General features: G+C 34.5%; 1 protein-coding gene across 1 annotated transcript in view; it reads left to right on the plus strand.

The window, feature by feature from the left end:
• LOC114344224 (uncharacterized) overlaps positions 1 to 14,873 on the plus strand; it is a 55,626-nt gene that overhangs the window by 26,563 nt on the left and 14,190 nt on the right. The window contains exons 9-12 of the mRNA XM_028295074.2: positions 1,022 to 1,260; positions 3,191 to 3,649; positions 4,426 to 4,650; positions 10,171 to 10,560. Of these exons, the coding sequence (XP_028150875.1) occupies positions 1,022 to 1,260; positions 3,191 to 3,649; positions 4,426 to 4,650; positions 10,171 to 10,560 (1,313 nt within the window). The remainder of the gene's footprint in view (positions 1 to 1,021; positions 1,261 to 3,190; positions 3,650 to 4,425; positions 4,651 to 10,170; positions 10,561 to 14,873) is intronic.

Consider the following 14,873-nt stretch of genomic DNA (forward strand, 5'->3'; position numbering starts at 1 on the left):
ACGAACACGAAAGTATTGCGAGAAATGGGCAAAGAATACGAAATAATATACACAATAAAAATAAGAAAGTTACAATATTTGGGATACGTAATGAGGGGACAGCTATATGAAATGCTAAGACCGGTAATACAGGGAAAGATAAGAGGAGGAAAGAGTAGAGGAGGAAGGAGTATAGGAAGAAGGAGAGTGTTATGGTTGAAGAATTTAAGGGACTGGTCTAAATGCAGTTCTATACAACTCTTCAGAGCAGCGGTAGAGAGAGAAAGATAGTGATGATGATATCCAACCTTCGATTGGGAGACGGCACTTAAAGAAGAAGATAGTGGGAAAATGAAGATACTGTACACAAGGTACAACTTCATGGAACTTAAACAAGAAAGGGGACCAGAAACTTTTCGAAAATCAGAAAGACTACAGAGCTTCATGTTACAAATCAATTGATCTGTTCAGTCCTCTTAATAGTACTTGATCAAATAAAGTAGGTTAAGGGCAAAGGCGCAAAATGTCGCCTGTCAAAATGTTCCATGTGTTTTAAATGTATCCATTTTTTTCGAATCCTGAGAAAACTAATAAGTATTTTTTAAACATTTAAACGCAGAATGAAAGATTGCGTTATTGCCGAAAGTCGCTGAAAACTTCTATAAGGTTTATTTTAATAAGTTACGAGGGTGAGAAAAAAAGAGAAAATTTACTGTGACTTTTAATTTCAAATATCTCATTCAAAAGAAACTTTTTGGTTAATCTAAGGGACTTTCGGCCCTCGGTAATTTTTCAAAACTTATTAGGTTTCTTATAATTCGAAAAAAATGAATACATTTAAAACACATTGAACATTTTGACAGGCGTCATTTTGGGCCTATGCCCTTAATATACGTTGTATATTGGGTATATTTTTCTAGGCCAAATATAAGTATATTTACAGGAAGAAAAATGTTAGGAGATTTTTTTTAATTAACTATCTATTTATACATTCAGGTATAAATAGATTTTCGCACAAAATTACTAATTAACTTATTTTTAGGTATGCTGCAACAGCATAAATATAGGTTAGATGACATTTTTAATATGGAAACCATATGTCAAGAAGTACTGACAAGTTTTAATGAATGGAGGGATATATTTGTTCTAATTATAGAAAGCGTCTTTAAAAATAAAGATGCCATAGCAAATTATGAATCATTGATTGCACATATATCCGATAAATTACACATTCCGACATATATGCATTGTGGGATCATTATTTTAAATACTCTTAATAAGGTAACAGGCTTTTTTAAGAAGGTTAATTCTAATGTTAAATATGTATTATGTTGATGACAGTATTTGCAAATCAAATATTTTGATTATCGTCTACATTACGAAGTGTAAGGTTATTTTTATCTCCTCTTCATCTTTCATACTCCCCTTTTATAAAAAATACTTCGATTTTATTAGCACGCCTATAATAGACTGTTCAATAAGTTTTGCGGTTCGATAAGAAAAACAATTTTATGATTTGAAATACACTTTATACTGAACATCAATACATTTGTTCCAACGAGATTCCAATTTATAAATTTCTTCCCTGAATTGAGAACCTGGGGCTGCAAAATACGCTGGAAAAATGGCTGAAAAATACGCTGTACAGCTATTATAATCACATCATTTGATGAAGAACGCTTTCCACACATGATTTTTTTTAGGTATTGAAACATATGGAAGTCGCTAGGAACCAAATCTGATAAATACGGTGGATGCTCCAATAATTTGAACTTAAATTAATTGATTTTAGCCATTGTCAAAGGTTTGGAGCAGAAGAACCAGGTTCAAACCACTCTTTAGCCTCTGGTTTTGATTCAGGATCATTGTGATATACCCAAGTCTCATTCATAGTGATGAATCCACCCACAAAATCCACATCATTTCGGAATGTGGTCCCATTGTAGACATAGCTTTCTGAAACCCAATATTTCAGTCAAAATATTGTTTAGAATGCTCAATGAGGTGCCTAGTACTTCTACTATGTCTCTTTCAGTCACTCGACGATTTTCCAATAGGATATTCGATAGATTTTGCATTCCCACACTAGTAATTGATTAATTTCGTTTTTTTTTGTTAGTGGCCATGCTTCGCTTCCGTATGTGACTATTAGTCTTTTAGATGCTAGTTTTGATACTTCTTGAGAGAAATTTTGATCTCGTTAGATGTTATCTTACAAAGAAATAGCCATTTTCCGTTGTTATTCGCATTTCAACTTCCCTTCTGCTTTGTTGTCGTTAGTGGTTGCTACTTTTAAGTACATATTTGAATTGTCAGAGCACCTCGAATTTATGATCATTTATAGTAATATTTTGCCTTACTTGCTGTCATTCCGTCTTTGAAACGCCCACGTATTGTTATCTTCCTTTATATTTAGACCGATATTTAATGCCGCTCGTTCAAAACCTGCTTAAGTCTTGCTGTTCTGTGCTACGATATCTACATTATTAGCAAAGTGTGTCACGGCTTCGACTAAAGTAGCCCAACCAACATCTTTGTTTTATGTCTTACTTGTGTAGCCTATTTGTTTGCCAAATTAATGAATTTAATGCTCTTATGATCGTAGAGCAGCATTTTATTCTAGGAATCTTGTATTTATACTTTCCCCTGTTGTAGATTTATTCATCATTATTAAGTAATCCTAATTTCACAGCGAATATACACTACGTTTAGTTTTCGATTAGATATAGGCCACTGAAGGAAGCGCTAAAATCGGCAACATTGCTTATTCCACTATCGTTGTTTAATCGCCGAATGACGGAGCGACGGAGTTAGAATCATTGACATATTAAGCCTAGACTCGGCATAGTCACCAAAAAAGCGTAACGCGGAAACAGCATGGAAACAGTCGATCGGTGGTCTATCTATCTCTTTTAACCAAACGATCCCGCGCATGTGACTGACAAAGATGGCTAGACCACTCAATCCTATGTCGGCGTTACACCTCGATGCATTGAGTGGCATATCCCTAGCCAAGTCTATCCTCTTTACATGTCTCTGGTTAGAATCGGCGAGAATCAGGTGCATTTGCGTGGGAAGTGGAAACCGTCTGGTATTCGACGGCGCGCAGTGTTGCCATTTAGAGCGAGTATATCCAATTCAAAACCAAACATACTATATGTTGTCCATTTCTACATTTTTAATTAAAATCTAATAAAATGTATTATTTTAGTTCAAAAAAGTAAAAGCTACAAAGAAAGCTAAAGATGTAGCGGACAATTACAAACTTATACTTTGCAACAAGATGTACGATCTCGTTGTGACAAACGATCCTCAAGATTACCTAATACCTGCATACGCCTACACTTTAAAAACCTTCTTGGTGCAGAATGAAAAAGAAAAGATGTCTAAGTTAGTTAGTATTTTGGAACCTTACACCAGCTTCGTTCTTCAGCGGCACGAAGAGTACGACAAAACCGGTTATTTGCAGCTTTTTAATATAGTACTACACAACAAAACGAAACTTAGTAGTGCTAGCGAGGATCTTCCAATGCAGATCTGGAAAGTGTGTAAAAACAATTGTAAAGTTTATTCTAGAATTGATGAGTATTCTCAGTTGATAATGTTGATAGTTGGTTACGTTTCTAACGACGATTTTTGTACGATGACTCAAGATCTTCTAAAAATATCAGTAAGTATGGCATTTTTTCTTAACATTCATTTTATTTTTAGAGCCAACAGTTTTCTAAATATGTTGTACAAAAGACTGTTGTATAAAAAAACGCTCTTCATCATTTCAAATTTTCTATTCTAGACCATGTAAAGAGTCAGTCTTAGTCAATCAACCATAAATCCTTTTAATCAAATGTTTTTATGTCTAAAATAGGTAGGCATAGTGAGTCTCTAATCAATTAATTATGAAGGAATAATACTTTCTTCATCCTTAAATCTTGTTTTTAACAAGCCCTTTAATGCCCGGCCTTTAGAGGCCGGGGTTCTTGCTCATCGACTCCACTTACCTTCAACTGCCTCCGCTCAACTTCCTCGCCTCTTCAGCGCATTTGCAGTCTAGCTATTCCACGTCTTTGCAGGTCTACCTTTTCGTCGTTTTTTGTTTACTACTGTTTGCCTTGCCACACTTGCTTCAATTTTCTATTATCATCCATACGGACTGAACCACGCAAGTTGTCTTTGTTCGACTTTATCTAATATATTACTCGTTCGTTGCAATCCGTGACTGCACGCGGAGTTTTATCCTGGATCAGTCAGAGAGAGGACCATATGTATCTCCTGATGAGGGGCTAAAGAGCCCCGAAACCGGTAGAGGTGCTTTCTGCACTCTCTGATTGCATTAGAGCTGCAGTTTCGGGTTGCAACGAAATTGAAAATGTTTATTTTCATTTTAATTTTGTTTTACTGAATTAAATATTGATAATTACACGGTACATAACGTATATCGAATTTTAGGAAAGTTTAATTAAAAAAAGTAAACACCAACAACTTAAAAATTTGTTGAAGACCTGGGAGTCAGTTATAGCGTCCAATATCAATCCAGTTAAAACGAAAAACCTTCAAGAATCGGTCGTATTGCTGTTATCTCAACTTGTTCAACTTCTGGAAAATTGTATATGTAATAAAGAAATATTTGACAGTGTTATGAATTTTGGAATATTAGTAGTAAAAACAAACCATGTAAGTATACACCATTGTTTGGATTTGATATTCGTTAAGTTATTATTCTGCTAACAATGAAAAACGGTATTGTCGAGATGGTCTCTCTTCACCACTTGCCTTCATTACTTTCATTATTCCAGTGGCGCACACAAGGGATTTTGGAGGGTTAACCCATCCTCCCAGGGCATATAAAAATATATAAAGAATAGTAGGAAAATGTAAATTGTCTTTCGAAAACAATGCAAAAAAAATTCGGTGCCCAAGCCAACCCCCCAGAGGAAAATTCTAGGTGCGCCACTGCATTAATCCAATATATATATATCGATATACTTCTGTATATCGGTCTCTTTGAAGTTATATACTTTTACATACAAAAAGCATATGGAATCTTTGAGAGTCTCTGTATATGTCCTATCCATTCTAAGCGAAGAGATTTTATGTATCTGACTATAGTTTCTCCCTTTAATTCTTCATCAATTTCGCATTTGTTTTTATTCTTCTATTCTCCCTCTCTTGTTACATTGTGGCCCAGTGTTAATATTACTTTAGGACTTTTTATATTTCACGTTCTCTAGAATTCCATCATAAAATAGCCAAACAGAGAGCAAAGAAAGCAAAAGATTTTAATCAGATTAGATGTATCCGAGATGAAAATAATAAAATACTAGTTCACGAAAGGGATGTCAAAAAGAGATGGAGAAAGTACTTTGACAGCTTATTAAATGAAGAATTTGACAGACAGCCTGTAGACTCAACGGAGACAGTAGCAGCAATGGTCACCAAAATAACAAACGAGGAAGTGACTCAAGCGCTTCAAAAAAATAAAGAAAGGAAAAGCGGTAGGACCAGATGATATTCTTGGGGAAGTATGGAGAGCATTGGGATAGACAGGAACAAGGTGGCTATTTAATAGAATTATGGAAGTTGGACAAATGCCAGACGAATGGAGAAGCAGTATACGTACCTGTTTACAAAAACAAGGGAGATATACAACAATGTACAAACTACAGGGCTATAAAACTGCTTAGCCACACCATGAAAATATGGGAAAGAGTAATTGATAGACGGATACGTGAAGAGACCGAAATATACGAGAATCAATTTGGCTTTATGCAGGGCAGATCAACAACAGATGCAATTTTCATTATAAGGCAGTTGATGGAAAAATACAGGAGTAAAGAAACAAACGCTCATATGGTATTCATTGATCTTGAGAAAGCATATGATAGAGTTCCTAGAGAGATTCTGTGGTGGGCACTCAATAAGAAAGGAGTCCCTGGTGAATATGTAGAGAATGTGAGGGATATGTATGAGGGAGTAACGACTAGTGTTAGGACAGGTGTGGGAGAGACTGATAAATTTCATGTGAAAGTAGGATTGCACCAAGGCTCTGTGCTTAGTCCGTATTTATTCTCATTAGTTTTGGACCAGATAACAGCGAAACTACAGGGTAACATGGTGCTTAATGTATGCTGATGATGTCGTGTTACTAAGAAATAATGAAAGAGACTTAGAACAAAAACTGGAACAGTGGAGGCAAGCTCTGGAGGAAAAAGGTTTAAAACTTAGTAGGACAAAAACAGACTATTTGGAATGTTCATTTAAAGATGAAGTTACTACAAATAAAATGGTATCTTTGGATGGTGAACTGATTGTAAAAAGCATTAGTTTTAAGTACCTGGGATCGGTATTACAGAGTAATGGAGAAATAGATGGAGATGCATGCAGTAGAATTAGGGCTGGATGGATGAAGTGGAAAGAAGCGAGTGGTGTGTTGTGTGACAGAAAAATTCCAATGAAGCTGAAGGAAAAATTCTATAAAACAGCCATAAGACCGGCTATGATGCACGGAACTGAATGTTGGGCAGTGAAGAAGAAAGAGGAACAACGAATGCATGTGGCGGAAATAAGAATGCTTAGATGGATGAGTGGAGTGACAAAGAAGGATAAAATTAGAAATGAGTATATTAGCGGAAGTCTAGGTGTGGCACCAATTGATGCCAAAATGAGAGAGCATAGGTTAAGATGGTTTGTTCATGTTCAACGTCGAGACGTTAGTCACCCTATACGAAGAATAGCTGAAGTGCAGATTCCTGGAAGGAGTAGGAGAGGAAGACCAAAAAGACCTGGGGGGAGGCGATAAGGCAGGACATGTTGGTAAAGGGGATTAACATTGATGTGACCCAAGATAGAATTGTGTGGAGAAATGCAATTAGGGAAGCCGATCCCGAATAGGGATAAGGCAAAGAGAATGATGATGTTCTCTAGAATTCCATCAATATGCACAGTGTCTGATTTGTGGGCATCTCCTTGAGGTATCTTGTATTTTTTTGCGTAGACCTCGACAGTTTAGCTTCCTTTTGAAATTGCATCAAATGATTGAATTATTGTATTCCTCGCTACATTGTTAAATACTTCGTAACTATGCATTTCCATTCATTGGCGAATGTTACATAGTGATGACAATTTTTTACACCCTTAGTTTCTTATCCTATATTCTTGTAATATTAAAGAAAATGTAGCGATATCACAAAGAGGAAAAAAATCAATTGTCACCCTGGTATTCTCACTGTCAAAGTAATTTTATCGACAAAACTAAATCCAAAAAGCCGAAGATCTAAAGATTTCTTACGTTGCAAAACAAATTCCGGTCACTACCTAAATTCGAGCTTTCTACAATGTACAAAGCAAACGGATGATAATGGATAACTGTACATATTATTTCTGATCCACGCCCTGAAAGAGTTTAATATTCCAACTCAACTCATTGATATAGTAAAAGAAACACTTAAAGTACAAAGCAAAATTCGAATTCAAAACGCACTAACAGATACAATCCATGTTAGAACGGGCTTACGACAGGGAGATGCCCTATCCTGTATTCTATTCAGCATCACATTAGCATTAGAGAAAATAATTAGAGAGTCAAAAGTCGACACCAGAGGAACAATAACAACAAAAAGTGTACAAATATTGGCATTTGCAGATGATCTGGATTTCATATCTAGAAGCGAAAAAGAGATGATAGAAGCATTTAATGCGATAGAAAGAGCGGCACAAAACAGTGGCCTTAACATTAATGAAATAAAAACCAAAAACATGAATGCCAGCAAATCGATAAGCCACAGAAACCTACAGAAGCTGACAATAGGAGACTATAACATCTAAAGCGTGAAAAGTTTTACATATCTAGGTTCACTAGTTACCGCAGATAACAATGTAAGTGAAGAAGTTTAGGGGGCGTTCAAGTATCACGTAACGCAATTTTTGAAGATTTTTGACCCTCCCCCCAACCTGCGTTACGTAATACTTGAACGGCCCCTTAAGAGAAGAATACATATTGCTTATAACATATAATGGACTAATTATTAAACATCTAAGATCTAACATCACAAGAAAACAGAAAAACCAAATGCAAAATATACAAAAACCCTGATAAAACCGGTCCTTATATGGATCAGAGACATGGACACTGTCGAAAAGCGATGAGAACCTATTGGGACCGTGCAAGTTCGGCAAAGCGACCTCTGTTTCTACGCTCTGTACTTTTATTCGCACTTTTAATTATATTGGCCAATTATATTAGTCCTGGTTGCTGGATAATTGTCAAGACCATAGTCCAAAAAAATAATAAGAAGAAAAAATAAGATGCAGGTTATGTTTAGCAAACGTAAACAATTGTATGTAGTAAATAAAATCAGTTATTAAAATGCAGTACTGCAAGCAAAATACAATTAATTAAATTTACCTTTACATAATAATTGCATATCATATCAATATTGTGGAGCAATATATAATTTTTCTGCATCAATGACAGAAGGTATGAAATATACGTCAATTTGACAATTTCAATTGACAATATGAATTATTTAAGATAGATGCAATATTTCTCCGCGACTCGCGCACGGTCGTTTCTCGTTTCCCTTTCCAAGTACTTGCACACCGCGAATTAGGTACGTTTGAACGAAAAATCATTAGACACATATAAGGGGATGAAAGAAAATGTCGTATGGCGCAGAAGATATAATTTTGAACTATACGCAGCATACAACGAACCCGACGTCATAACATCCATAAAGATCGGACGTCTGCGCTGGATGGGCCATGTTGAACGGATGTTGGAGACTGAAACACCAGAACATATAATGAGGCAGACACAAGTAGGGAGAAGGTGAAAGGGAAGACCCAAACTTAGATACATGGAACAAGTGGAACAAGATCTGAAAACACTTAAGATTACCAACTGGAAAAACAAAGCAGGGAACAGAACAGAATGGCGGAAAATCCTAGAACAAGCTAGGACCCAAAAGGGTTGTCGAGCTACTGATGATGATGACATATATATTCCAAAAAATCGCAATTTAAAAATAAAAATCGACCTGTTTCTTGATTTTTTCTTAAAGTCGCCAGTTTACGAAATAACGAATTTACGCGTTACTTTATGGACGCACTGTAAACAAAAATCATAGTTTTACTGAAAACTTCAAATATTCCAAATTCCAATTTGTTTCCAAATGACAAACACTACTGCCATGTGTCATGTGAAAGCATTGTTTTTGTAATAAATCCAATGTTTAATATTTAGTTAAATGGAAATTTTTGAAAGAATATCTTGTGGGAAGATTTTTTAGATAAATATCTTACAATCTTTTACAAACTTCCGAAAAAAATATAGGCGCGAAATGTTGATGACACACTCTTCTATTGGAATAAACTGTTTCAGGATCCATTATATTGTTTTTACATGTGGAGAAACCAATGAACTGTCAATACTGACAGTATTGACAGTTCGTTGGGAGAAACACAGAACGGGATCCAACGAGATTTTAGCGCTTAATGTAAACTAAAATTAAAAACTAAAATTAAACATACGGGTTCTCTGAACCGCAAAGTGGAATGTTTTCCTAGCGGTGCCTGTTGGTATGGTTATACCTGGGTTAAACAGAGAATTTGAATCGAGTCGAAATTCATTTCGCTTATTCCCCGTTAGAGGGCGTTCTAACCATACTGCGATATAAATTGTTTTAATTTATATCGAGAATCTACGGTCGTGATGGTAAAAAACTGTCTTCCTCAGAGCCTCCTTGACAACTGGTAGACCTAGAAATAGTACTATCGGAGGATGGAGGAAGACAGATTTTAATCAAAACGAAACCGTAGATTTTCTTATTAAACTAAAATTCTACTCATAAAACCGGAGAGAATTGTGATTAAATCTGATTAAAAACTTAACACCACTATAATAATTAAGCCACAAATTGTAAAGTAAATACAAAAATAACCCATTAATTTTATTGTCAATGTCAATTGTTAAATGTGACAAGAAAATTGACTGCACGCGACATCTCTGGATTGGAAAGGGTAACTAATTTGTTGTCTTGACCTTGACCATTTACGTGAAAGGTCTAAAGTATGTATGGTTTGTGGTGGTCTCTGAAACGAAACTAAATCTTAAACTACTGTCTTTAATTTTAAGGCTTAAATAAATAATTATTTTGGAAAACTTTGATTGATATTTAAATTTTGTAACCTTTTCAGTTTCATCTTACCCCTGCTATGGCCGACATTCTAATTTTAACTGTAACAGTATTGTTAAACAAGGAAAATATAGACTTCCAACAATCCTGTACATTATCAATTTCACTATTATCGAATTTATTGAAATACCGTAAATCTCTTATTATGGATAGACTTCCACCGTACTTACAAGAGTATAGAGGTTTACTGAAGAAAATATGTTCTGAGAGCAATGCAGATATCCCTAAAGAAGAGGATGTTGTTAGGCAGTTAGCAGATTCTGCTTTTCAACTTGAGAAGTTAACCAAAAGTTTGGTAGTTTATCAGAAAGATATGTCTAGGATTGCCATGTATTTGATTGCGGATGTTTTGGACCAATACGAAAAAGTTACTATCCTGCCAATTGTTAAGGTATGTTTTCTTTTATTTTATTAACATCTTAACGCTTACAAAGCATTCGACGTAGTTTCCATTCTATATGCATAGATACTTATTTCAAATACTTTGTAAACGTTAAGATGTTCTATTTTTTGCATAAAAACGGCGCCTCATATGAAAAAAGGCAAAATATATTTTTTGTAGCAAATTATACGAGAATTCAAAAATTATTTTTAATTTGAAATATCTCATATATATTGTATTTTTTTCATTAAAAATTTTTAAACCATTATCGTACGCGCGCTAATGATGAATATGAAATTCTTCTGTCACCTCTGAAGGAGGTCATTTTGAACATTTGTTGTAGCTTTGCGCCTAGTTGAAATCTTATTAGTGTTATTTTCTGTTATTGTTATAGTTTAGTATTATTGTATTAGATAGTTCTTGATAATATTAAAGAAATAAAAAACGGTGCACCATATGAAAATAAGACAAAAGAAGTTTTTTATCATACATTAAACGTGGAATATTCAAAGCAGATATTCAAAGTGGGTTTAGGCCAGCGCATAGCGTCCAGGGCCATATCTTCACTCTACAACAGGTCATCGAAAAAGCCATACTAAAAGACGGTATATTTGGGATTCCTAGATATGAAAAAAGCTTTTGACATGGTGAGCAGAGAGGGAATATGGCAAAGCTTGACAAATAAGGAAGTGGATATGGAACTGGTAACCACAATCCAGAGTTTGTATTGCAATACCATAAATCGGGTAAGAACAGGCAATCTTATTTCCAGCAAATTTACGAATAACGACGGAGTCATACAAGGAGGGGTATTGAGCCCCCTACTGTTTATCTGTGTAATAGACGAAGTAATGAAAAAGTGCTGGCCAAAAACAAAAAAATATACCATGGGATACAGAAACCTACAACAAATAAAAATCGAAGCCTGTGTATTTGCAGATGATACTGTTATTGTGGCAAGAACTGGAAGAGCTCTGGAGGAGAACATAAGAATCTGGGAGGCAGAATTAAAAAATTACAATCTAATAATTAATATGGAAAAAACATATCCAAGAAAGATGTTAAGGTAGATACATTTAAATACCTTGGAATAATTTTAAATAAGAAGGGGACACAACAAGACGAAATTGGAAATAGGATAAAAGCAGCCACAAGAACATATCATTCGCTGTATAAAAACTCCTTAAATAAAAAAGAAATAACAAGGAAAACCAAAATGATAATATTTAAAACAATTTACGTACCTATCACTACATATGGAGCAGAGAATTGGGTATTGAACGGCAAACAAGAAAAGAGATTACAAGCCGTGGAAATGAGGTATTTAAGAAAATTTGTGGGAGCTAGGAGAACCGATAAAAGACGTAGCGAAGATATTAGAAGAGAATTCTGTACCTCAGAAAGTCCAAAAATTGTGTTTTTCGGGTTTTTGATGTTTTATGTGTAAAATTTAATTCTACATCGAGCCATAATAACGTAACCCCTTTAAAAATTATACTTTCCAAATTAGCCAAGGTTATAAGAGCGTAAGTCCTTACCCATATCAGAGCCAGACAAACGTAACTCCACTTACTACATTATGACTCTGAGGTTTTGCTTGAAACCTGTAAAACATAAGTCCCAGCTATAGATAGATATAAAATACCTATAGATAGACTACAACGAATCAAAAATCATATTTCAAAGTCCCCTGTATATGAAAGCCACTACAGCAGGGAAATGTCTCAACGAAAATATTTGGGAAATCACTTGAACATTTCTACAATGTACGCATTGAATGAGGAAGAGTGTAAAAAAGAACAAGTTAAACCAGAAAAAAAGTGGATTTATTCTAAAATTTTTAATGAACATTTCAACTTGTCTTTTCATTTACCAGATAACAATACATGTGATGTTTGTGATAGACTAGATTGTGAAATGAAAAATGGAAAAAATGATGAACTACTCAATGAACTGAAATTAAAAAAAAAATAAACACATCGAAGATGCCTCATTAAAATATGAGTTAACGAAAAATGACAAACTTGAAAGAAGTGCTAATATATGATCAAGAGTGATTATGTCAGATCTCCAAAAGTGCCTTCCAATACCAGACTTAAAAAACACCAAAAGTTTTTACTCAAGAAAACTCTGGACGTTAAATAGTACTATTTATGATGCAACAACTGATAAAACTTGGTGCATGATCTGGAATAAAGTTACAGCGGGTCGAGGAGGAAATGAAATAGCGTCTTGCTTATTTACATAGGCAAGTGAAGAAATTACTAATAATCAGCCTACTTATGTACTGACTATTTGGACAGATAATTGCAGTGGACAAAACAGAAATATGAATATGGTTTTTATGTATTTGTGGCTCTTGGAAAAAGTTTCTACTGTAAAGACAGTCAACCACAAATTCTTATTGGCCGGACACACCCACATGGAGGTTGATGGAAAACACAGCATAATATAGAGAGCTAAAAAATAGATAAAACTAACACCATTTTTACTATAAATGATTGGGCAAACTTTATTGCTACATGCTAAAAAAAAATCCATTTGTTGTCAGACAGATGTGCATTAAAGACTTATTTGATTTTCTCTTCTTGAGGAGCAAAGATGCCCCATTTATATCAAGGAAGAAGAATACAAACAACAAACCATTTCTAATATCCAATGCAGTGTGGTTACAGCTTCGAAAAGGGGACAGAAAGCTATACTACCAAACCAGTTTTGAGGAAGATTCATTCAAAAGTGTTGAACTGAAAAGAAATCGGAGGCAAGAAAGGATTAATATGCCATTGTAAATTCCACAAATACGGGCACACAAAAAGAAAATAAGCAATGAAAAGTACAACGACCTCATAAACCTGATGCAATGGATCCCCGAAGAATACAAATCTTTCTTTGAAAACCTTCCACATGGTGAACACGAAGGCAACTTCTCTGAGGATGACACGACTGCTCTTGAATAATTTTTTTTCTCCTTACCTCTTTGACAATAATGTTCAAAATTAATTGAAAAACATTGACTAAATGCTAGTTTTTCATCTATGTTTGTTTATGATAATTACATGTTTTTAATAGTAGCACATGAAGTTTATTTCTAAACACCTTTTCCTAGATAAGTAAGTCCTATGAGGGATTTTTGTAGAGCCAAAATAACGCAAGTCAAGGAGTAAGTCCTACAGTAGGGTTCTGTGTGGAGCCACAATAACATAAGTCCACTTTTTACAAAATGGGATAATATTTAGTAAAAAAAAATCAAACAATAGATAAAGGATACTTATTTGTTAATAATACAAACAATAGTTTGAAGGTAAATTAAAGTGACAGCTTTGTAATTAAGCAATTTAGGTAACTTATTTAGTTTTTGCTCTCTCCTGAAAAGTTATCTAAACGTGACTTACGTTTGTCTGGTTCTGAGGTACAGAATTAAAAGTAAAATCATTAAAGGAAAAAATTCATGAAAAGAAATTAAAATGGACTGGGCACTTATTTATAATGAACGACGGCAGACAGGTTAAAATGACATGGGAAGCGAGGCCGATAGGGAAAAACAGGAGAGGCCGACCAAGGAAAACGTGGAATACCAGTGTGATGGAAATATTGCAGAATAGAGAAAAATCGTGGCAGGAAGCCAAAGAATTAGCTAGGGACCGAAAAAAGTGGCGTACGTTCGCAGAGAATAACGAGTAAAGAAGACACCTCGACACCTTACGGTATAAGAGGATCATCGATTATGTATGTATATAAACGTGGAATTTAAAAATAATTTTTAATTTGAAATGTATGTCAAAAAATGCGCAATATCTACCTTCTAAATCCTGCTAAATTTCATTTTTATAGCTGAAACGGTCTTAGAGCAATAAATAAATTGGCAGTTTGAAAAATTGTATCTCGGAAACGAAACATTTGCGGACATGTGTTTATCAAGCAAACTGTCATTGTTTTCTACACTTTATGTAGAATTACCGCCCTGTATAAGTCATCATTATGGATGATACTAAACCTTGTATACGTATACTAATACTATCCAATATCTGATATTTACATTAAATTTATATTTGTTGAAAGTCAGCCAGAAAGTTTTCGCTTATTTTCCCAAATGCAAAATCGATTTTTGGCAGATTCCAATGATAATATTTTTCTGGAATATGTGACGGATCTAATAATATCCTCATATAATAAATTGTCATGTTGAAATTTTAGTGGCGAGTAGTAGTAATTTTAAACATTTCGTTATGTAATATTATGAATTGTGAGAATTCCAGAAAAAAGTTTATACATCCATTAAATATTTTGAAATATTTTTGTTCAATGAACAGTGGAGTACTAGG

Source organism: Diabrotica virgifera, chromosome 7 (genome assembly GCF_917563875.1).
Source record: "Diabrotica virgifera virgifera chromosome 7, PGI_DIABVI_V3a".
In the NCBI taxonomy this organism is placed as follows: domain Eukaryota; kingdom Metazoa; phylum Arthropoda; class Insecta; order Coleoptera; family Chrysomelidae; genus Diabrotica; species Diabrotica virgifera.